Source organism: Pseudonaja textilis, chromosome 8 (genome assembly GCF_049901715.1).
Source record: "Pseudonaja textilis isolate UNSWEBS1 chromosome 8, rPseTex1.2, whole genome shotgun sequence".
NCBI lineage: Eukaryota > Metazoa > Chordata > Lepidosauria > Squamata > Elapidae > Pseudonaja > Pseudonaja textilis.
Genome location: NC_141997.1, coordinates 16892610 through 16918703, shown reverse-complemented (window position 1 = coordinate 16918703; position 26094 = coordinate 16892610). Strand labels below are relative to the sequence as shown.

Genomic DNA, 26094 nt, shown 5'->3' with positions numbered 1-26094 from the left:
CCAGCATCTCAGTGTGATTCCAAAATATTTGCTAATAGTAACAGGTAAAACTCCAGCCAAAATAAGATGTTGCTGGAGTGCATATGTTGAAATTCAGCCTTTTGAGCACTTTGAAAAGGCACACATCCAAAACAAGTTATTACAGTGAATGCAAAGTGAGAAATGTTTCCAGCTGTGTGGGAATATATCTTTAGCATGTAGTCTGAGCAAGCAGAAAATAAGATTTAGTTATTTTTCTTCCTTCCAAATCCACACACTGTGTTTGAAAAATAAGCAGCTTTGAGTACAGTTACTATTTGGACAGTTCCAGGAAATACAAGGATTCAGAAGTTGAAATTGAAAAAAAAAATTCCAGAAAGAGGAAATGGCAAACTATAAGGGTAGGATGTATTGGTGAAGTCAAGGAAGGTCAAATCCAACTCAAAGGACACTTTTTTACATGATGTACGATGGATCTTTAGCACAGCTAAACCTTTGTGGCATCAAAGTAATGATTAGTGGAATAGCCTATTACGCTGTTCTGCTGGTAGGAAAGGTAGCACATCTTGAGGTGCTGATTGGCTGATCAATAGTTAGCGGCATGTATTTTGCGTTCCCTCTGTAAAATTTAGGCACCCCCCACTTCCTGCGGAATCTGCCAATGACTGATGAAGGTTACATTGTACATATACAGTACATATCTCAGGGCAGGAAACAGACAAAGTTTATACCCTTTGGCAGATTAATCATGAATTTCTGGTGATTTCCCAAAATTCAAAGGTGCTATAAAGCTGTTTAAAACGTGGAACAAGATAAGGACAGCATAATCCAGGGGGAAACAATGGAGGATTCTTCTGTCAATAATAACTGAGAGGAAAGGACTTTAACATAGTGATGTGCTACCTTATCACAGGATGTTATCTATGTCTTTAACAATTTCACAATTATTATAGATGTGGCCTCTGTTAGGGTTGAACATGGAACAACTTGGTTTCAAATAGCACAAAAAAGGCAGTTTTACTAATGGCAAGGGAAAATAAAACTATTGAGGAAAGAGGCAGCTGTTAGCATTTGAACACGCTTCCTGTATTCTTGGGTGCTAAAATTTTTCCTTCCCATTTCCTTCTACTACCCTTCTGTCTTTCTTCTTCATTTCAATATTTTCCAAGTTAGATTGCTGTCTAAAACCAAATATATTCCTAACATTAAAAAAGAAGCATATGTATATCATTGCTGTCAAATCTGTTTTCTGCATAAGATTTTGTTATATATTAAAAAGCCTGTTAATAATAACATCAGTTCTGCTGGGCTTCTTTTGAAGCTTATTCTTTTTTTAAATTAAAAAAAGTACCAACATTTCTGGATTTTTGGAGTGAAGAACTTAGCGGGTGAATGAAATAAGTCTGTGTTTTTCCTGTTTTAATGCATCAGAGGAATTGTGGTAAAAAAAATTAGTCGTCTTTTTTTTTTTTCAGGGAACATTTTTTTTTCTTAGCTTTTGGTAAAAGTCTTATAGGGAAAGGTGGCAGTCGGTTATGGAACCATTGTCCAGCTTTACTTGTGAATTTTTTGCGGGTGGAATTTTAGAAATATCTCTAGACTTCCCTGCGTGATATTTGTAATTTTTATATTTTCATATCAGATCATATATCATTTCTCGTTTGAGAGAAAGCCCATTAAAGGGAAAAGGAAGTAACAATTACACATGCTTTAGTGGAATGCAGGTGAACAATTAACTGGATTGGTTGTTATATGTAATGGTAGAAAGCTAAGAGAATTTGGTGTCAACACTGTAAAAAAGAGCCACATTGACCATTGACGATTAGAGCAGAAAGTTTCATAGGAGGTATAGAGAGGCCAAATGATGCTAAAGCAGCATGCAATTATTCCTTCAACTTTCCCTTGATCACATTTTGGGTGCTTGACAACTGGCCTGCATTTATGGCTTTTTGAAGGATCCCATAGTCATGTGGCTGCAATTTATGACTGGCGTCTACCGGTTTCCACAAAAAACTTCCAGGGTGGACAATGGGTTTGCGGAACAACCTTGTAGATTTGCTTTTTGACACAAAAATGTTCTAAAATAGGGTTGGTCATTTGATGACCCCTTAACCAGCATGACCTACGGCTGTAGTTCTGGGTTCGGTTATGTTCATATATTGACAACTACCTATACTGTGTTTCTATCAAGGTCACCTTCCTCTTCTTCAATATTTTTATTCCTCAAATAAACTCCTAGCAAAACGAACCTTGTTTTTGGCACATGTGATAGCAAAGCAGTGCAATACAAATTCCAGGAAGAAGAATTTGCCTGAAGGAAAAGAAGAGCAAGCATCAAAATTAAAAGGGAATGAGAGGAAAACGCAGGGGGAGGAGAGGAGAAGAAATGTATAGTAGATAGCTACATAGGGGAAAAAAAATGATGTAAGGAGAAATGACTGCCAGATACTGGTCCTTGGGAGCAAACCAAAGGAATGTAGGGATTGGAATATTCAGCAGGAGGGAGACAATGTGGAAAAAGAAGACTGTTACTGATTAAAAAAGAAAATGAAACTTCAACACAGCAGAGTACCTTATATTCCAGCTTTTAGGGGCAAAATAGGCTAAGAGATGAAAAAGTCTTGCAGGCATGAAGAAGAAATGTTGCAGTTTAAAGCTGAGATACATTGTTACCCCCAAGGTCTGTGCCCCTGATTTTCCAGGAGATCTCCCCCTTTTTGTGTCAGCTGCTAAAAGGTAGAATTTGGGATTAGAAGTCTTTGTGAAATTCATTTCCGCTTTCACTAAAGGAGGACCAATGAGCTTCACAATAATCTTCCTGAATAACAAGTATACAGTTCTTAAAGAAAGTGTATGGAAATGCTAAAGGACCTGATTTTTTCTCCCAGGAATATGCTTAGATCTTTGCACCGAAAGCCAGGGAAACTCTTGTGGAGTTTTGCACTAGTGCCTTGTATATTTCACTCAACTCTTTATATTCTGTCCTTCGGGGCTTGGTGTTGATTGCCCTACTAAATCCAAGCTTTACCTATAAGGATTATCCACCTGGGAAATCCCCACTAGATGTGGTCACCAGCCATCCATAGATTAGGGGACTAGAGGCTAACACATATGAAAAATGGTTGCAGGAACTTGGTATGTCTAGTCTAATGAAAAGAAAGACTCGGGGAGACATGATAGCAGTGTTCCAATATTTCAGGGGCTGCCACAAAGCAGCGGGTCAAGCTATTCTCCAAAGCACCTGAAGGCAGGACAAGAAGCCATGGATGGAAACTAATCAAAGGGAAAAGCAACCTTGAACTGAGGAGAGATTTCCTGACAGCTAGAACAATTAATCAGTGGAACAATTTGCCTGCAGAAGTTGTGAATGCTCCAACACTGGAAGTTTTTAAAAAGATGTTGGATAACCATTTGTTTGAAGCGGTATAGGGCAGTGACGATGAACATTTTTGGCAATGAGTGCCCAAACCAGAACATGTGTGCATATACATGTATGGTCATGTGCCTGAGTACAGGAAATCTGAAGACCAGCCGGCCATGTGCACATGCCTGTGTTTTGGCTGTTTTTGGCTGTTTTGGGGGCTGTTTTCAGGCCGTTATTTGGGCCATTTTCCAAATGCACTCCAGAAACCAGAAGAGCAGCTGGTGATAGCACATGTGCCTACTGAGAGGGGTCTGTATGCCACCTTTGGCATATGTGCCATAGGTTCGCCATCACAGGTGTAGGGTTTCCTGCCTAGGCAGGAGGTTGGACTAGAAAACCTCCAAGGTCCCTTCCAACTATTTCTAATTCTATTCTATTCTATTCTATTCTATTCTATTGTCAGAGCAGCTGAAAATCACAATTCTATGTATGAATTACACAATTCTATGTAATTCTGTTCTGAATCATTCTATTTTGATAATTTCACCATTCCCAGTTACAGCCTTTGTTTTGAACTACAGGAATCTCTATTGTACTGTGAGTCTACTATTTCTTTAGCCTGCCCTTGGTATGAAAACAGTTAACTTGGGACTCCAAGAAACTTGGGAATAGCATGAGTTAATTTGCCTGTAAAATAGAATATACATATTTTTCAGGAGAACAGTACAGTTGGTATGTTTCTAAAGGAATGTAGATGGCCTGAGACTAACAATCTAGAGAAAAGGACAGAATTATTACATGTGGACTAATTTTATTTCCCATGAGTTAAAGATGAAAAATGAAAGAAAGGAGGCCAAACCCAGTAATTGAAAGTACTAAATAGGGAAGAGTTTCTATTCAAATTTGGCAGAGTGTTATTTTTAGTCCACCCTGAAAAAACTGTACACAAGAAAGAAGCCTGTTTTGATCTGATGAGTTTAATTAGAACTTAAGAGAAACCTGTGAGTTTGAGTTATGGTAAGAAAACCTTTTTGGACAATGGTAGACCATGATGCTTCCTTGGCTGTTTTAAAATTAGAACTTATGGAATAAATATTGTTCCTCCCCAATTTGTAACTTTACAAGGCCTTGGAAGGAAGGATCCTTATTAAGTACCTGTGGCCAGAATATTAATAAAGTAGATGTGTTAAGATTTGAAATAGGTGCAGTGGAACATTAATTCATGGCCTTTACTAAAGAATGGTCCTGATATTCATGTTCATGTTTGTACTAGAAGCATCCCTTGCCATCATCCAGAAGAGAAGGCTGTAAAGAGAGTGGAAGGGAAAAGCCATAATGGCAGAAGAGGCTCATTGGAAGCATTGGGGATAAGTGAAGGGGAAAAAAAGAAGAGATTGTAGATATTTTATAAAGACAGGAAGAGGAAAAAATAATTGTTTTATATATTTAGAATGAAATAAGTTCTTCTGCTTAAATTCAGAATGGTAACAATGCTAAGCTGGAAGAGAAGGAAAGATGACTTGAAATGTTCTTGTTTTTACTTGAATGTAAAGATGCTTCTTTATAGGAAGAAGAGGCAGAGGCTAAGAAGAGGCTAAGAATCTGGGGAAAATGTAGAACAGATTAGAGAATGAAAACATAGAAAGGAAAGGAGACTAGTATTAAAAGGAAAAGAAAGCACTCTTGTGATAAAGTAAACATCTCATAAATTCCCTACTTCTAAATATTCTATATCTCATCCTGGTTGTTTTTATGAAATTATTATTAAAGTTTTTATTGTTTAAAAAACCCAACATGCTATACCCAAGTGCTTCCAAATTTTGAATTAAGGTCAAATTCATCATTATATTATTTGTGCTGAAACAAACCTAGTTTTTATCATAACATGCACACTATTTTTTGACTGGTAATTCCTTAAGACTCTATCCAACCCTATCAAATGCCAGACCCTGGACAGGGGTGAGGGAGGGGGCGGGAATGGAAGGGAGGAGAGGTTCTATCTGGAAAAGCTAGTTTGTAGTAGTTCTAGAAAAGGACACTCTTAGTGATATTTGCAGTCAACAATATAGGTAGGGTAATGTAGCAAGGAAGAGAGTGCTGCCAGTTTGAGTGATATATTCACCCACTGCATTGTGCACTATGGTAGATTAAATTCTGGGTTATGAAAAAAAGCATAATGTATCTTGATTATAAGTTTTTTATTTTTAATCTGTGAGTAACTGCTTATCTATTTTTGAATACTAGTGATAAAAACAAAAGGAATGTGAAATCAAAAAGACTAATATTATTATGATAGAGGTTTTAGTTCACAGATATTCTAGTCATTTAAATAATGTGGCAACTTTTTGTTTGTAGACCATCTCTATTTTAAAAGACCTGGATGGAAGCAGTGATACCTGGGTGACATCTGTTTTATAAGAGTGATTTAAGGGATAAGATTTAACACACCTGTTTTTTTCTTTATTTTATGGAAAATCATTAATAAATTCCATCAAAAATCATTTTTGGTCAGTAAAGAATTCTATTCTGTTCTATTCCTATTCCTATTCCATTCTATCCTGTTTCTCCAACAATACAGTCTCCCCCAATAGGAAGTCCCAGCATGTTTTATAGGCATGAAATGAAATTAAGCCCCTCCCCCCCAAATTAAGGCCTATATTAAAACATGTGAAATGGGGGGGAATGGTGGGGGGGCTTGCTGTTAGGAAGTACTTTTGTTGCACACTCGGATATGGTGCTGCCTGCGTTGACCCCAATACGAAGTGCCCCACCAATGCCGAGGTCAACATCCAAGCCGTCGCTGCCCACCCAAAGATGCAAGGGGGGGGGGGAAATTAAGTCACCCCCGAAAAGATGGCCTAGCCATTTTTTCAGGGCTCAAAAAATAAAATAAAATATAAGACCCAGCCTTATTATATGAGAAACACGGTAATATTTGGGATGTTCTCACATACAATCAAGAGTTATATAAGTATAGTTTCCCTACCTATAAATTACCACAATTTGACAAGAAGAGACAATTACTTTGTCAAAATCATACCCAGCAATGCTTGACTTTTAAAGCAGAACTGGAAAACTTTTTTCAGTGAAGGTCTCTTGAAATATTGGAAAATGCCAGATTTTAACCAAAGACGGATCTAGATGAAGGAGAGGATGAGCCCATTGTTTAGTGAAAATGGATCTTGCATCATTACCTTCTTCTGCTTCTTTTTGTGCTACCCAATTCCATCTCTGTCTCCCTTTCTCCATCAAGGACTTCAAGCTGAAGAGTTAACTATTCCCAAAAGTGCAAGAATGGACCTATAGGAATTACTTAAATGATACTAAGTACTACATGAAATTAATTAAAGTGTTTCACAGTCCTTAGTCAGCCACAGAATTGTTTCCTCAACTATTTATTTCATACTTGTGTGCCCCAGACAAATGGTAAATACTCAACCTTCACAGAATTTAAATTACTTAAATAAGTAATCATTTACAAAGCCGCAGAGTAATTCCCGATAAACAGTGAGGGAGATGACCTTGACAAAAATAGGCAAGAATCATTACCTAGATAGAGAGGGCTGAAATGGGATGGAAGCCCTGAGAAGCAAGACCACGCAAATGCTATTCTTATCCACTGGGGCGTAAAAAAGAGTGGAATGACATAAACAGACTTGTAAGATTCTATTAACATGTCCATCTCAATAAGGTATAGTCTCCTTGTGGAATTGATTTCCTGGCCTGGTAGGGCTGACTTGCTCATTTGTCCTGTTGGAATATCTGTTGGAATATCTCCTGTTAATCTATTTTCTTTATGGTTCTTTTTTCCCCTTCAGGTCCAAGCTCAGTTGCAGTTGGAGGGGGTCACCCATGCCCATCCTCACCTCCATCCTCACCTAGCGGCTCATGCCCCTTATTTGATGTTTCCTCCCCCTCCCTTTGGACTCCCAATCGCCTCCTTGGCTGATTCTGCCTCTGCAGCTGCAGTTGTGGCTGCAGCCGCCAAGAGCAACAGCAAGAATTCCAGTATTGCTGACTTGAGGCTCAAGGCCCGGAAACATGCTGAGGCCTTGGGGCTTTGACATTTCCTTTCTGGAAGCAGTTTCATTGCCAGGATGGACAAAAGTTTCCTTTTTTCCAGCTGTCATCCTTGCTTGGCTGAGACAAGGACAAGTGCTAGATTTTGAAAACCTTGGGAGACCTTACAGATGCACAATCAGCACTGGCCTGCTTTTTCTTCCTTTATTCCCCCTCTTCTTCTTCCTCTTTCTATTTCCTTCCAAGATGTAAGAAGTGATTCAGTTGATCTGAGGACTGAAGGACCCACCTGTCTACCTTTCTGATTTTGGCCAAGCGCTTAGTGCTGATAATTGCAGTCAATTTTTTTCACTCCCACCAGATACACACTGATTCTGAATTTTAGGTATAAATAACAACTTTATGAAAGAAAAAAGACAAAACCAAGAATACTTGGGGGAGGAGAGAAGATGAGAATAATAATTCTCCAAATTATGTGGCATCTTTGAATGTTGGGACAATTGGAGCTTGACCATGGCCAAAGTGATCATTGTGTCAGCCTAACACTGTACACTGCTATCAGTTTTGCGAAGTTGTGCATGTGCCTAACAATATATAACACCATTTGGAAATCACAGACTCTACTGGAACAAAACCGAAGCTTGAAAACAATCCCAGGGGCTGGTCTCCATTACCATAACATTTCTCCTTAGTTGCCAAGTATATTATAGCTATTTCACAAATTGCTCACGAACTAAGGAGCTGCTTTTGCAAAAGTGGCTTAAATTTAGAACATGGAATTTCAAATCACATATAAGGCAGTTTAATCCAGACCTAGCAAACCCTCCAGCTGTATATTTTACAAGGAGCTGCAACAGCACAAAAGTTTGAGAGACAAAAATTACACAAAAATCAAAGAAGATCTAAGTGATGGAAACAATTATAATGAACAGAATAATAATTAACCCTCTGAATAAGCAGATATGCTTGCAAGACAAGGACAGGTTGACTTCCTTGCTTTGTTTTACAGATGTCTGGATTTCTCAGAAGAAAAATCTCCTTGGCTTGCTCAAGAGAGATTGATTCAGCTATCAAAGATGGACATGCAGTTTTAAAAGCATAATACTGATGCAGTGTTACGTTTAGTGAAATGCAATTGAGTGCAGTAAAGTGCAATACTGTAAATATTTTAGATTAAAAGGGAAAAATAGCAACACGTCCTTATTCTGTTTATAACCTACTCTATAGGAACGGTTTACCTGGTCCTTGGTGCTCAGACTTAAGAATGATCATTTATTGCCAAAATTAGATAGTCTGGTTTTTCTATGGTATGGTGAAGAAATAAGAATTGCTTATATAAAGGGAATTGCCATGATTTTGATCCAGTTTATGCCCCATATTTCTGGGAACTAAGCTCAACGGCCTGTTTTAATTATAATTATAATTAGTATTGTTATTATTTGGAAAATTGTTTTAAAATAAGGAGCAACTATCAAGAAAATGTCACACAGAGGTGGGTAAATTCAGCATGTGAGTTGTATAAATGCATAGAAATAAATCCAGTTTTAGTCACATTAAATGCAACTCATTGGAGTTTCCTAATGAGTAAAATCTGTAGTGCCAGTCAGAGAGAGAAAGGAAATTGACTGAAATTATATTACCAAACTGGGATTATTATGTCTATGTTTCTGACTTGCATGTAAATTCCTTTAACCAACTCATTAATTTGGTGCATCATCTGGGGAGAAATATTCCTCTATTTCTACAGCTGTTTGCATTTGATACCAACATTTCACTGATGGACTCTTTGCTTCTCAACAGCATACAGTCATTCAATCTGTTGCCCTCAAATGTATTTGTTTTTTAAAGCAATTATTAATGGAATATTTGTTATTTTTTAATCAGTTCATAAGATATATTTCTTTTGTGAGTTCATATTTTCAAACTTTGCTCCTAATGCGGATACTTTCTATTGTGCATTCAGTCTTACTGTTGACATATTGCTTTTCACCATTTATTTATTTGGCGTAAATTATATTTTGAATATGCTTAAGAACAGATACATTTACCTGACTTTCCTACCTCTTTGCAAAAGCCCCAGTACCTCTTTGTGCCAAGAGTATAATGAAAGCATAACCTTAAACATATCTACAATCTTTCACACAGGTATACATAGGTCTGCCATATTTGAGCTGTAAAAATCCAGATGCCATTAGATCATGGCAAAGAGGCAGAGAAAACTCTGTTGCCAATCTAATAACCTGGATTTGCAGCCATATGTCTCATAGAAATACTGTATTATGGTTAATTGCAGTTTTAAAGCTTATAATAGAGAAGTCAGAAGTCATGGCATATTTCCTCTGTGAATTATAATGTAAAGCTTTAATGAAACTTTTCATGTTTTATGATGAAAACCTTTTCAAAATTATAATTCTTTGGGTGCCTTGGATAAAGCAAAGTTAAACTTGTGGGAATTGAAATTCAATTAACCTGTAGGGCACCAGATTGAGGAAGACTACTAAAAAGCTGTGGAAACCTATCAGCAAATGTTTTCTCTATGCAATGCCAATACAAACTTGAGAAGTGTTTATGATATGTAATTGCAGAGCAGCAGCAAGATGGCAGATATTTCTCTACTCTGAATACAGATGGAATTAATTAATTTCAGTGCAATCAATCATTTCCCTTTAATTTATCACAAAGAACTAATCTACTTCAGTGCACAGTTTCATGCAAGATTCACCATCCTCTGCCTGTTATATTGATTTGCTCTAAATTCATGCTCTAGTTCATCCTCAATTCACTTAAAAATGGAACCCAATTCACCCTAGGCTAGGAATAATGGAAATTATATTTATGGAATGTTTGATTAACACATTTTCTTGTTATGAGCCTGCTTTCAATAGTAGTTACCTCTCATAATTTGATTCTGGTTTTAGAACTGAATCTCTTCTAAATCAATTCAAAAGCCATTGGTAAGTTTATGGGATTTTCAGTTTGTTTAATGGAATTCTATGGCTTCTATATAGCTTCAGATCAGATATTTTGGGAATGTTTGCCAAAGCATTAAAGGGCGTGCTTAACAGAAGTGAAATTGACTTGTGCTTACTTGCTATTTTGTGTCTTCAAAATCTCTTTGTATACATATGTTTTCTTAATAGGCAAGTTTTTGGACACCATTTTTTGTTGAAAACTAGTCTTATAATAGACTTATGTTTTGTTTGGCTGACTAGATTTTGAAATATTTACGACATTTGATTGATACTTTTATTTTCGTGTACCCATCCCATATAAACAGTTTCATATAATTTAGCATTTCTTATACTTTGTAACAGATGCTACTGCCTGACACCACAAATGATACTGAATGTAATTACTGTAGTAAAATCAATTGTAATTTTAAAGCTTTCTATCCAGATGATTAGCAGTTGATGGATATCTTGCTTATAAAGCAAGGAAAGGCAACTTTATCATGTATGTTATGATCAGTGGTGAAGATTGCTGAGAGTTGTAATCCAGGAACAGCTAGAGTGCCATACCTGCTTATTCTTGTTTTAAAGTACCGTATGGAAATGGAGAAATGGTGCAATTTGATGTACAGTTATGGACACAGGTCTATTCTTATCTCTCATAAGCTCTTGGGGAAGACCTTTAAAGGGTTACAAAATGTCAGCAAGACTTCATGAAATTTTTCTGAATTCCTATATTTTGATATTTTTGAGAGATAACAGACTTTTCTGTGCTTTTTTTTTTTTAAAGATTTTAGTTTCAGTTTGAGCTGGTCAATGAGAGATTTTGGTGAGTTTGGTTAATGCTTTAGAATCTAAACGTATTACACTGCCAACTTCTGGTTATCTTTATGTAAGAAAAAATATCCAGTATGAAACTTTTATTTTGGAGATGCTTCACCTGCTTTTGGTGAAGACAGCTTGAAATAATTTTTGGATTAACAAGGAACAAAAATGAAAATACTACTTTTATGAAGACTGAAGAAAGATCGTTTGTGAGTTAAAATGGTGTGAAAATAATAGTGCTGCTTGAAGAACGTAAATTCATATTTGGATCTTTTTATTTCAATAGTTTTTTTCATTCTTGCAATGTTTTAAAGACTTATTTTAATTCTTTACAAACTTATTTGATCAAGTAAAGGAATGGCACCATTCAAAAGATGCAGCCAGATTTACTTAGTGTATAATTGTTAAAACATATACCCTTTAATTCTAGTTTAGTGACCGATTCCAAATATTCCTAATTTGAAATTCAATGTGTAAACTGCTTTAGATTCACCTTAAGTTTTTTAAAAAATGATTTTTATAGATGAAAATTCTGGTACAACTTATTTTGTTTCAGTATGAAGAAAGATACAAGACAGAATGTTGTGCTTAAAAATTAGTTTCCTTTCTTGGTTGTCAGTTTCTAAAATGCAGCTGGTTTGTAAGAATATAGGGAAAATTGTGATGTCCTTCTGAAAATGGAGGTATAACAACCACTTTTTGTTTTAAGAATAATATTTTTTTTTGTCTTTTGTCCTTTGCTGTTTTGATTGTGTCAGATAAGGAAAATAGAAGAAAAGAGATGCAAGGAAGTTAAATGTTCATATTGATAGCCAAGGAAATGAACTGAATCACTGCTCCAGTTAGAACAAGAATTCTGGTATAAATGGAGGAGTTAATTGAATCCTGCCACTTCCCAATAGCTGTTCACATGCAGCCACGTTTTTCAATTAGGAAAATTTTTTCAAGCAAGTGATCTGTCACACACATTGTGAAATGATTTCTGCATATAAAAGTACTATGCTACATGCTCCTCTTCCTGTTTAAAATGGTTCAGTAACTTAGATAATTATTACCACCTCTCCATCTTGAGTTAGTTAGGGATACATCAAAAAGGTTCTAGAACAGGGGTGTCAAACTCAATTTCATTGATGGCTACATCAGGGTTGTGTTTGACCTCAGGGGGCCAGGGTGGGCATGGGCAGGGTGGGCATGGCCAGCATGACATCATTCATGTCGTAGGCGCCTGTGGTGGCCTTAGCGCTCTGCCAGTGAAAATGGCTCCCGAGCTCTATTTTTGGCTGGGATGGCCTCCTGCAACCCTCTGAAAGCAAAAACGGAGCTGGGGGGGGACATGCACAGCCCTCACAAGCTCCTTTATTGGCTGGGATGGCCTCCTGCAACCCTCTGCCAGTGAAAATGGAGCTCAGGAGGGACATGCACAGTTCGTTTTCACTGGCAGAAGTTCTGTGGGCCGGTCTGTCGCTATTTCCAGGGTGGCCCTGTGGGCCAGATCTAAGTACCCTGCAGGCTGGATCCAGCCCCTGTTCTAGAATCTCTTGCTATGATGGTTTCAGCAATTCCATTTTGTAGCAGGTTGTGTCTTATGAGGTAAGAGCTGCATCAAAGGTTGTTTATGTCTGGATCTTCTGCCAGAACATGCATGTTTTAGGATTATTTCACTTCGTTAAGAACCTTCAGTTTTGAGGAACACACAAATGCATACAGTTTGTACAGGCTGTTCAGACTTCAATTTGCTTTGTGAACTGGCTGGTTCTATCCAAATGAAGTGGTGAAAGGAACAGAGGTGGTATTCAACAGGTACTGACCAGTTCTGGAGAACCGGTAGCGGAAATTTTGAGTAATTTGGAGAACTGGCAAATACCACCTCAACTGGCCCAGCCCCCATCTCTTCTCTGCCTCCCATTGAGTCCCAGCTGATTGGCTGGGTCTTCTTTGGTTGCGCTGCATAGGAGAATGGAGCTGGAAAGCAGGTTAGTGAGGTGGGGAGGGAATGGGGATTTTGCAGTATATCCTTCCCTGCCATGCCCACCAAGCCACACCCACAGAACAGGTAGTAAAAATTTTTGAATCCCACCACTGGTCAGGATCACCCTTTGTGATACAATTATAATCTCTGACAGGCTGACAGTAGAATACTCATTTGAAGAAAAATTACATTTAACATTCGGGTGCTGGTGGCGAGGACAAAATGTTGCAGTAAGTGATATAGTGATGCAAAGTGAGAAAGCTGTGTCATACATGTGGTTGGAGCCTGGATTTTCTGATTTCCCTTGATCTTGTTGGGAAGAGATTTCTTTTTAAAAGACTTTGCATGCATTTTACAAGGTACACTACAACCTTTGTGCATTTCTGATGCGAAATGGGGGAAGCTGTGCAGCTTATTTTGGACAGTTGTGGCTGAAGAGAGCTCAAAGGCAATATAGAAGTTTGGGGCCAGATGTGGTGAAGAAGACCTGCTTTTATCTGTCCATGATATAATACAGATTGAAATTAATTAAGCTGCATTTAATTGTGGTTATATTGTGGTCTCACTGTTTTCCTCCTTTTTAAAACTATTCTGCCTGCAGTACTGTGTGCTATGTTAGATTTTCCTTGTGAACTTATACCTCAAATATATCCAATGGTGTCTAATATATATTTTTTCTTTGTAATAATGACCTTTTTATGAAATCCTACAAAATGAGGAGCTCTGCTTGGTTATATATTCTATCTCTTTTTAATTTGACCATGGGTTATTTCTCCGAAATAAATGTGGAAACATACTCCACATATTTCCATTAGGAAACTCCAAGATCTGTACTACATATCAACTGTTGTTTATTCAAAGTCATCTTGATAGCTATGGTTGTCAGGCAAGAAACTTCAGGTCCACATGAGAAGATTCAATTAAACTTGATTTATTGGTAATTATGCTTATGCATTGGAATCTGCTCAACTAACAGTTAATGCCTGCTTGGGGTTAGATAAGGGTCAACAGAATTCAAGGGAGGTTGGACTTAATTTGCTTGTGGGTATGAAGGGATTCTAGACTGATCCCATTTTAACTCTGCCCCAGGTTCTGTCAGTTCTTTTACTACAATGATGAAGGTCAGAAGATGGAGCATCAACATTATTTGAGGTGCATTATTTGCTAATATGGCATATTTAACAGGAAACGGGCAAAGAACATAGAAAATATCAAATTAGGACTGGAAAAATATTTATTGAATGCTGCATTTTAATGAAAATAAACTAATACTATGTGTGAAAAATTATCACAGGCAAGCAGATATTTTGCTTTTTATATTAATATAGGTGAATATTTTATTTATTTATTTTTAAATGCTAAGCATATGATGTTTTAATTCTGTTGAGTAAAAACAGGAGAATGCCTTCTATTTTTCAAATTAATTATAATGAAATTGCTTTTCCTGAACTATGAGCAGCCTGTGTGATTCAAATAATCATTTTTTTTTATCCTGGATTGATTCTGTATACACAATTTACGAATGTATCAGGGATTTCTGTAAGGGATAGTAGTGGTGGGAATCTTATATAAAACCAATGGATCTTTAATTATGTAACCCTCTGTTATTGTGGAATTTAAAAAAAGAAAGAAAGATAAACACCTTTTATAATTTGAGATATTTCGGAAGACTCCTTTATCAGACAGATAGGATCTCGGTCTCAAAGTGTTATTATGTTGATTCATATGAATGTACATCCTGTAAAAATGATATGTGAATAAACTTATAAATATTTGTAATCCTATGTTAAAGGGAAACTTGAAAAGAATGATGCTAAAGGAACTCTTTCATAATGGGAATCTTTTCACTGAATATATAAACAGATTGTTTATTGTTTTTCTCCTGTGTGCTTGTGTGAAAAGGAAGAGACAGAGCATGTGGCATAATGGAGAAGTATATTTATATATAATATAAATGTTTCTATAAAGAGCTGCACAAAGTGAATTGATCTTTTAATACCACAGAATCAAAGGAACACATTGAACGAGAGAGATACAAGAACTGAGATAAAAAAAGTGGGAAGATTATTACAAGGGTAATACTAATTTTCCCAAGATACTCCAGGAGTTGTGATTTTCAGAAGGTATTCATCAAAATATTTGAAAATTCCATTAAAGCCTTCAAGTCTACTTCCATGAAAAGGATACCATGACAGTTGCCCGCTCCAAGACCAGCTTTAAAATTATACTTGTCTTATACACAATATATCTTATACACATTATTCAAACTACAAATAAACTTCTGAATAGCTAGGTGGCAGCAAATAATTAATAGTTTTCTGTTTGTTTTGCCTGCCAGCTAGTGGTTAGATAGATTTTTCAGCCCAATTCTAGCAACTTTAGATCACACACTTTCCAAAGTTATGCTTTTAAAAAGAAATCTAAATTCATTTTTAAAAAAGGGATTCTTTGTAATCAGCCAAGTGTCTTCAGAAGACTATTTTTCTATTCTATTCAATAGTGGCTTTCAAATTTTCTAATATTAGGTACCCTTTCCCATTCAAGGATCTCTGAACAGTGCTAAAAATACATGTGATCTATGAATAATCTGACGTCATCTTAGGTAGCAAAATGAAAGGTCACCGAGTTGTCAACACATTTCTTCATTTTTCACATCAAGAGGATGCTTGATCATCAAAATGTCCTGGACTGTTCTTGGATTTCCTCCTGGTTTCATGTAACTGGAGAGTGGATAGTTGGAAACATAGCTAATAATTCCCCTCAAATAGCAGCTGTGGGAGAAGTGCTTGGCCACCATGACTGAAAATATCAAGAAGCTTCCAAGGTACCTCAGAATTTAAAACCAGTATTTAAAAATAATGACTTAACTTAACTAGGACTGGACAATTGGTTTCTCTCACTGTAAAGTTCCCTGGCTTTCTCAATTTGCCAGGACTTTTTTTTGTAGTTTCAAAATATCAGTGAACTGAACATATCATACACGTTCATCTGTCTCAGGAATCAGATCAAAACATGGTAGAATGTCTCTCCTAATTATTTGTATGAAAATTCACCAGAGCATACAATTGACAAATGGACTGAAGTTTTGGCATGGTCACTGGGAGTGTTTTTAACCAGATAATAATCTTTTGATTAATATTTACAGATTCTGAAAACAGGTGATTTCCTGAGGGAATGTAATAATGAGAATGGTTCTTTTGATTCAGACTTGAAGATGAATACCACCTCATATAAATAATCTAAAAATAGCTTCTGAATTAAGTTAAAGTGACAAAGAGGATTAACTGGATTGCCACAAGCAATTCATATTCTTTCATTTGAATCAGATTCTATTTATAATTCATATTTGAAATCCTGGGTTACTTAATCAAAGCTGATTAAATGTTTAATTCTTTCAATCTTGTAAGATAGATACAGTCCAGAAAAATAATATTTATTTATTTAGTAAACCTTATTCTGCAATAAAAAGTACAGGGGCTTAACCATGGCAACAATAGGAAATGGTTTGTAATTACCTTGTCTCAGGATGCCTCCTAAATTTCCAATCAGATCAATAACTCTTGAATTTTTTTTCAGTCTCTTGTTCATGAAATAATGTAGTCAGACTGTCCTTAGCCTTTTTAAAGCCCTCCCAAGGTTGGTATGTGCTTCCACCAGGTGTAAGATATAAATGAAAATTGTTTCGTTAAATAATAAAAAATAATAATAAATAAATCTTTGTTAATGTTTAGCAAAATCATCTTTAAAGCCAAAGTCATGTTAAAAAAAAAGCATTTTTGCTATTGCTAGAGCCAAGCACTAGATATGGAAGAACATAAAGCAATACTTGTTTTTGACAATAATGGCACAATGAAAGAAAAAGGCCTTGCCAGACCTGCCTTGAGCCTCTAGTTAAGGATAATCCTTAACTCCATTTGATGAGAAAGGTGTACTTTACTAGGAGTCAAGTGAATTAAGTAGTGCAAAGTCAGAACTGAAATTCACATGCTGAAATCCCAAAATCTAACTCCTCCACACATACCCCGTAGTTGCTTCCCATTTCTGTACCCCATTCCTGTTCAATCAAATTCAAACAATATGTTTTAAGAATGGTCATTTCAGGCATAGGTTTGGTATGCAACTGTGTTCCATTCCCAGCCATCTGAACTTCAAGCTCCTCTGGGAGAGATGAAGAGAACTTTCATTTCCCTTGAAGTCTCCCTCTTCTCATTTAGCCCCCTCCCTTGTGTTCATGGCAGCTGATACTGAATGGTTGCAAAGAGTGTAGAACAAGTCTGAGGTGGCAGCTGACAGACCTCTTCTAAAAATCTTAAACCTGGTTATGCTTCTTAGTGACAACCGTCTTTCAAATAGTTTGGTCTTAAACAATACAGGTTTTTATAATCATGACTAGTACTTTGAATTGTATCTGAACATGGTCTGAGCCAGTGAAGCTGATTTTTTTTTTTAAAGGAAGTTTTATGTTTCCAATAACTACCTCAGTTAATAGTGAGGCTGCAGCAATCTGGACCAGAATATATTTAAATATATTGAAAATCTTTGGATCGCTCATCTTTGCTTTCTTTCAGTGAAATTATGGGGAAATCTGATCTAATGAAAAATATGTACAATCAGATTTTCAGATATCTTTTTTTCAAAATGTACAGTTCTTTGGGACTCTAATTTTAATTAGCCTTCAACAAAAGAAAGTAATAAATATAAACAGTCTGCCTTGTTCTAAGTGGTAAATATGGATGGTAAACCAGATCTAGTTTGGTGAAAAGATTAGAGTACCCAGGGTAGAAACCAGGAGACTGTGAATTCTAGTCCTGCCTAAGGCATGAACTCAGCTGGGTGACCTTGGGCTAGTTGTTTTCTGTCAGCCCTAGGAAGGAAGCAATGGAAAAGCTCTTTTGAAAATCTTGCCAAAAAAATCTGCAAGGACTTGTCCAAGTACTTGTCCAGGAAGGTACACACAACGAACAAATAACAAAACATGATAAATAACTAAATTAACATGGCAGCTATAGATATTCTGTATAAGCCTATCTCATTGGTATAAAAAAATAAAGAGCAGCCTAAATAATTAGCTATAGAACCTATTCATTTAGACTGATTAATACACTGATTAATTTATTACAAGGAAAAGAATCATAAGGCCGCTAGGGACCTTAGAATTCTTCTAGTCCAGCTGCTTGACCATGGCAGGAGACCTTATATCATCATGAACATATGATTTCTTGAAAATCCTTTCTTGCAAACTTCCAACAATAGTTCACACACAACCAGGGTGGGATTCTACTGGTTCTGTCAGACTCTGTAGAACTGGTAGATCTGAACAGCAGCAGATATAGAACCGGTTCTCTATCTGCTGTTGTTTTGGCCCACCCACCCGCCTGGGCTCTTTCCTGACCTTTATTTCCTGCTTTTTTAACCACAGCTGCTTTGCACGGCACAGCTGTGGTTGAAAAAAGTGCTTTTTCAAACGCTGCGCACCTGCACGCAGCACTGCTCAGCTGTTCGGGCAGCATAGCTGACAACGTTCCTCACGCGCACTCATTGCAAAATCACCAAACTGGTAGTTACACCAGTCGGATCTCACCCCTCTCCACAACTCTGGAAAACAAACTCTTCCTTTTTGTGGGTGGCCAGCCAACTGTGAATCTATCTGGTGGTGGTAATGTCTATATTATATTGTTTTATCTCACCAAGAAGTAGGTTGTGGTCTATTTTGTCAAATGCTTTACTGATGTCTAATTTAGTTACTTTGTGAAAGAAGGAATAAGGTTGTCTGGAATGATCTGTTTCTTAGAAACCCATGCTGGCTTCTGGTAATCACTCTGTTCACTTCTAGTTACTCACAATTCTGCTGTTTAATTATCTTTTCCAGGATTTTCCTGGGTATTGATTTCGAACTTATTGGTCTGTAGTTTCCTGGATCCACTTTTTTTTTGGTAGATTGCAACCACATCAATTGTTTTCATTCCTTTGGCAGTTCCCCATGCTCCAGGAGTTGTGAAAGATTTTGCTCAATGGTTCTGAGATTATATCTGCCAACTCTTTCAGAATCCTGGGATGGGAATTGAGCATAGCTGAAAAGAGTAATCAAAAGATTTTCAACAATTAAAACAAAAACTGTGTCACATAAATAAATCATTTACTTCCCTCATTTATGATTTGAAATAAGCACCCATTCCCAGGCTTTTCATTCCTGCAATTTTATCTATTTATATTTTCTGTTCAAGATGAGAATCTCTTTTCCATTCTAAAAACATATGCCAGAGGCAATCTGGGTAGGCAGCTCTCTATTTTACTTTGTAGATTATGCATTAAATTAAATACACTGCACAAATAAATGCAATAACAGAAGAAAACCATTATACGTTGTCAGATTTTTTTTAATCATGTTATTTCATCACTGAAAGAATTTGTTTCTTGGATTTTTTTTATTGTTCTTCCAAGCAGCAAATAATTTCAAATATTGTCTGGCAAATATTTTGTATTTTAAAAAACTGATTGTTGATGAATAAAATTGGGGATTTGGGTTGCTATGGTAAGTAGGCAAGAAAGCAGTGATTTCACTCACATTTTCTAGAAATATCTAGAAAGCATTTACAAATAGGGAGGGAAGTCAATGGGGGTGTTTTAGTTCCTTCTCTGGAAAATTCAATTTCTCCCTTGAATTCCCCCTCCTATCACTTATAGCAGTTTTGTTTTGACCTGCATTCTGAGAAAAGAGTCTGTAATATAATATTTAATTATTCAACTTTTTAATAAAGTCTCCTTTTAGAATCACGGTCTCACGAAGAGATGTAGTAGCATATATGCACTATATATATATTCAGTATCCCTGCAGCAATGTTCAAGTATTCACTGAATCATTGATATCAGAATATAACCTGTACATTCAAACCTTAACATTGAGCAGCCTTTCTTAACTATCAAACTTTATGGTAATGTATTTTTTTCATGTACAAATAAAATGTTTTAAGGATGCTGTCTGTTGATAATGGACAATGAAATATATTTTCATTCCCAAGACACAAATAGTGCCCCTCATAAACTGCCACCAATGATCAAGAATGGGTTGACTGCATAAACACACATCCTTAAAATGGGGTAGGGGGTGAATAAAGTTTACACTGTGTCATGGATTAAGTCTTTAATTCATGGCAATATTCCTTAATTTGAAGGATTGGCATGAAGCGTTTAAAATAAAAGAGTCACATTAAAGCCAACATAGCATGCTTTAGGGAAGCACTGATAAGGCCATGCATTCTGGTACCAACATAAAGTGCCAGTTACAGAAGCTATGTGTAACTGGGACAAGTGATTGGGACAACTGGGAATGATTTTTCCTGAACCAAGTGTCCTATTAGATTCTGAGGGAAACCCTCCAAAATGCAGGAAACAGGGAACTAAAATCCAACCCATTTTACCTTTCTTATTTATGCAGATGCCAAGATGTAAATACAAATCTGTTAAGATAAAATACCATTTAACATTCATTGTTATGTATAGGATAGCTGATGGGCTAAAGTAACAATCATTAGAGTGTCCCAAACATTTAATATTAATGTAACAAACTTTAAAAGTAACTTTGCAGTTTACATCTGCTTTTCATTAGATACTCAATCCACATGTGTGGAAAACATCACAAAACATAACTTATGATTAATTGGAATAGCAACTTGAATCAGCAATGATTACCCAAAAGGGGAAAAAACATAACATGGTGAAGAAGACCCAGACATTAAGTGCCACTTGGATATCAAAAATACTGTAATCAAACTTTTAAGCCATCCATTTTTATCTCTATACTTGTTAAAGGATTACATTTTGCTATGGCTCCTAAGAGAATTTGGAAGAAAGAAGTAATTTGTGAAGACAGCAATTTGAACTGCTGATGCAGAGGAAGTGTTTAGAGATTTGCCAAATATTAAAAAGATTAATACCACCAAAATCAAATATCACCAAGGAAGAATCAAATATCATTAGGGACTTGAGAAGAAATGAAAATGTTATTGTTCTCAGAACAAAGGAAACACCAGAGTTGTAACAGACAGGACAAATTACAAAGATAAAATGTGAAGCTTGCTGGATTCTGATTTATACAAAAAAATACCAAAAGTGTCGGAATCCCCAAGGATTGTTGGCATGAACTGAATAGGCATGAACCAGGCAGAGGCTTTTGAGACACTTGAACAACATAACCAGGAACTAAATATTTACTGTAATTCAGAATGGTGGCCATTTCAAATAGATAAAAATAACTGAGCAGATTATGCCCATCTTGGAAAATATACTCTGGGCAGCATACATAATAGAAATCCAAGAAACAAATAACAAGACCAACTAAAAATAATCACATAAAACATACACATGATTTTTACAAGAATTATAAACATGAAATCTCATATCTTCTTGTTAATGACATTGGAATATCCACTTATATATGTGATATATTCCAAAATATCTCCAATTTATCATTGGAAAAGCAGCATATTTTGTTAAAAATACCTTCACAGTATTTAATTGATTTTATGAAAACTGAGAAGCAATGAGGGAGCTTTCTTGTTGCATCACAATTCTTTCATGTCATAGTGGAAGATTCACTGCTAGTAATTTACCAGGTAAACTTTGGAAAAAAAGGGTAGTCAAAAATATCACATATCTGATACAATTCTGCTTGAATACCAATTTCTTGGAGAACCCTGTGAACAGAAATATGGAGCAGTTATAGAAATGCCATTGCCATTAATTATTGCCAATATCTAAATAGACATTTAGAATGTTACTTTCCTGAAGGAAGTGAAACAGATATTTCTCTATAATTCTTACATAGGCAATAAAAAATCTTTCACACACACACACACACATACACACACACACACACTCACTCACACACACACACACAAATAAGAAGAAGCATCATTAGTTCTTATCTACATGGTGATTAATGCTTACTACATGAGCAATATCTAAGAAGGTGGCATTTGTTGCTGAGGTGAATTAATGCCACTTCCAATTGTGTTCGCTAAACAAGAATTATCTGTGCTTAAATTTTGTCTCTCTCATCATAGTTCATTAAATATTGCATTAAAAAAGACTATTTAAAGGAACAATTTGCCAGTAATGAATTTAAGTACTTCTGAACTGATGCTTAAGTTATTATTATTATTTTCCTTATCTTATACTTTAAAGAAATCAGAAGTCTTATCACTCAGTTTATCACTTTAAAAGTATAAGTAACTCATCCATTTTAAAACAACTTTCATATAGTTATGACGATAATATTTAGCATGACTATCACTGCTCTTATTTCTACATGTACATGGTAGTTTTTGAAGTTTTCAAAACCAGAGTATTATATTGCTTGTGCTTTCAGCAAGATCTTAAATGTATGGTGGTCTTACAACTGGTAACATAATAATGAAATCTTATGCTATTCTTCTGTCAACACCATCAGCAGCTGAAGAAATAAGGATTCTTTAGCTATTTGTATACATGCAAAGAGTTGACAGTAGAATAAAGTCTATTTCAGAAGCTTGCTGTAACTATGGCAACCTACTTGAATTGTATTTTAAATAAGAAACACAAGCAACTCAGTTGGAAAAGGACATGCTCTTTCAATTATTGATTTATGCACATTACAAGTTTTGCAAATCCATTTACAAAGTACAATTTGAGCTTTAGCTAATGAGCAAAGCAACTTTCCTGGGCTAAATTTCAAATGGGAAGTTGATGTCTACTAAATAAGACTAATGTGCAAAGAATGTTCATAAGCCCATCAAATAACAGTCTATCAAAGGTCAATTTTACATTGCAGTTTGCTGCTGCTGGCTTCTTCTTAAGCCAATTTCCGAAATTCCAAACTGGACTACAGGAAATTGGCAACTGAGGCAGGCTGATTTTTCAGTCCAAAGTGTAGCCACTCCAAAACCTGATTGGTGGATTTATTGCTTGTGTTCCTTCCATACAAATGCAAATCTTGTTGGCTAGCTCCTTTGTGGACCTACCACAAATATCTTCCTTTTCCTTAGGCTACTATGGGTTTGTCCAGGTTCACCTGGGTTTGGGACAACCTGTAGCTAATGTTATGGCCAGTTTGGAGAACTGCAAAATCCCCTTCATCTAGCTTGGGTAGAAAGCAAAAGGGTGACGACTGGGAGATGTAAGAGTTGAATGCTGCAAGAGGATTGAAGATACTTCACTGACTTAAAGAATCATTGTTGGATTTTCACTGCTAGATTATGAAAAAAGAAACAGCTGTCACCAATCAGGATGAAATGGCTGCCCAGGATGAAATGGCTGCCCAGGGCACATACCAGGCACTGAAGCCAATCAGAGCTGGGGCTGCTATTTGAATGAAATGAATTGGTGTAGACTATATTCTTTAAAGAGTTTAAGACTTTTTAGATTGGGAAACAGGAGTGTAGGGTCCTTTTCCAATGGGCCAGGAGTAGGATGGCATGTCTCTCTGAACTCAGGAAGTGTTATATGGCCAAGCAGAAAATGTGGATCTGCCCCAAAATAAGCCCTCAGAAACTCATCATTCAAAATGTAGTTTAAAGAAAAAAAAATACAAATTGAAGGTTGCTAAGAGAAAATAGGATGCAAAATTTGCAAGTCTCTTTCTCTGATGTCTTTTTGGGCTGGTAGCCATTTGATAATTATAAAAAACCACCAGGGTTGATTAAATAGTTCTTTAAGTAAATGTTATTGAATGTTTTGTGAGAAAGCAAAGATTTTATTTGAAAAAGCGTGTTAATGCTATGAGTGCTGCTTTAAAGTTTCTTTTAAAAACAGTTTTTGTTTTGCTCATTTAAGAAAAAGTTTCTTTAAGTAATATGAACACCCTTCCTGGTTATACAGCTCAATTTAGATTTTATCTGCCCCAAGCTGTGATTTTTCTCACATGATTGTTGTGGTCTATTTCTAAAAACTGCACTATGAAACCTGATAAAGGTCTCTCAGCTTTGTTTAGAATACAGAGAACTTAATATATACCTTAATGAACTTGATATTAGTGTTTATAAAAGCTTTCAGATTGTTGAAACAGATTACAGGAGGGAAAAACCATTCTTTGAACACTGTCTGAAACAGCAAATTATAAAGCAAAGATATTATTATAACTTTAAGAGGAAGGAGGGTCAGTATAGGGGGTATTGGTGGTGAGAATCGATGTGCAACTACTCTTTATTTTTCATTAACCCAAATAAATTATGTCACAAAAATATTGACCAAATATTTCCCTAAGATATAAGAAAAGATACTGACAACTTTATACTTTTTCCATTGCCTTTATTAAATGCTTCTTTTAAGCACAGAACAAATACAAATAAAAAGGTCCTACATTACAATATTAGATAGCTCCAAGGATTTATTTTTTGTTCATTAGTTGCCTTTGTTTTATTTTGTTTTCTTTTCTTTTGTTCTGTTTTGTTTTTATTTCCTGTTGTTTTGTAAGGGATGGCATAGTAAATATTAGAAAGAATTTCAGATGATATTTTGGATTTAATGTTGGCTTTAGTTTTTCCCTTCAACCTCAAGATATTAGTATCCAATTAAAACAGGACAATCTTTCTTGTTGTGTTCTTGACTCTTAATGAATGTATCTTGTCTTTATGTACACTGAGAGCATTTGTACCAAGACAAATTCCTTGTGTGTCCAATCACACTTGGCCAATAAAGAATTCTATTCTATTCTATTCTATTCTATTCTATTCTATTCTATTCTATTCTATTCTATTCTATTCTATTCTATTCTATTCTTATGATGTCTTTACAGACAATGGAAAGAATGCTGTCTCTAGTTTGACACTATATGCTACAATACTTAGAGGAAATACCTTTGTAAATACATAATCTGGATGTTTTGAATCAGGGGCTAGAGTGATTTTCCACAATGAATTTCTCCCTATTATTATATCAGCATGCATATACAGTAAAGATATGTGTTTACAGCAGCGTAAGAAAGTATTGGAACGAAGAAGAAAACTCGAAATGAAGAAAAGATAAATGTGTCAGGCTTGTAGATCCTGAATGCTAATTAATGATTTATCTATCTGTCCATTTGTCTATCTCCACAGGAAACTAGAAACTACTGCAATAGGAAATCAGCCCCCCAAATGGTATTAAAATGTACAGTCTCCAAAGGATCTCAATAAATTGCCACTAAAATCTGAAATTATGTATTTAAAGGATTTTTGAACCAAGCCTTGACCCAAAATTAGATTATAGAATTATAGGCATTGAAATGTTAAAAGCAATATAATAACTAGAATCATAGAATCATAGGGTTGGAAGGTACTTTGAAGGTCTTCTAATCCAATCCCCTGCTCAAGCAGGAGACCTTATCCCATTCTGGACAAATTGTTTTCCAATCTCTGATTGGAAAAGTTATGCAGCACCCACAATTTCAGGAGGCAAGCCAATTAGAAAAATAAAAACTATGTAAAATATAGTAATTAAAAAATGGTAACCCTGGAAATTGTCTATGGAAATTAATTAAGGCTTAATTTCTTAATTAAGCCTTAATTAATTTCCATAGACAATTTGAGAATGAATGTACTGCAACTACCCAGAAAATTTCCATGGCTAAATGTAGACTTAAACCAGGTCTCTCTACCTTAATGATTATATCATGCTGATTTACCAGGAGCTGATAGAAGAACTTCTGAGAGATGATTTTCTTGTGTGAACCAAGTATCATCAATCAAATTTATCACAAAGCTTTCTTCCCATAAAATGCTCAGTGCTTTACGAATGAATTAGGTCACACATTGAGTGATAAACATGACTTGATTAATATGTGTGTTGAGCAGCCAATGAAAACTCATCTGTGGAAAGTTGCCTGAATCTGGTATATTTTTAATTCTGTTGCTTTGCATACAGTTGCATTGTTCATATCACATTGTCAAGTTGATAGGTTTTTTTGTGTATGTTTTGTGTGTTTTAGGTAGCCAATTGACTTTGATTAGAAAATGAATTGATTAATCATTTTTATT

The 26094-nt window shown here is 35.8% G+C and overlaps 1 protein-coding gene across 1 annotated transcript in view; it reads left to right on the top strand.

Annotated features, from left to right (window-relative positions):
• The window catches only part of SHOX (SHOX homeobox), a 27976-nt gene extending 13087 nt beyond the window's left edge, over positions 1-14889 (top strand). The window contains exon 5 of the mRNA XM_087938413.1: positions 7162-14889. Within this exon, the coding sequence (XP_087794539.1) occupies positions 7162-7407 (246 nt within the window). The 3' untranslated portion in view covers positions 7408-14889. The remainder of the gene's footprint in view (positions 1-7161) is intronic.
• The last annotated feature ends 11205 nt before the right edge of the window (positions 14890-26094 follow it).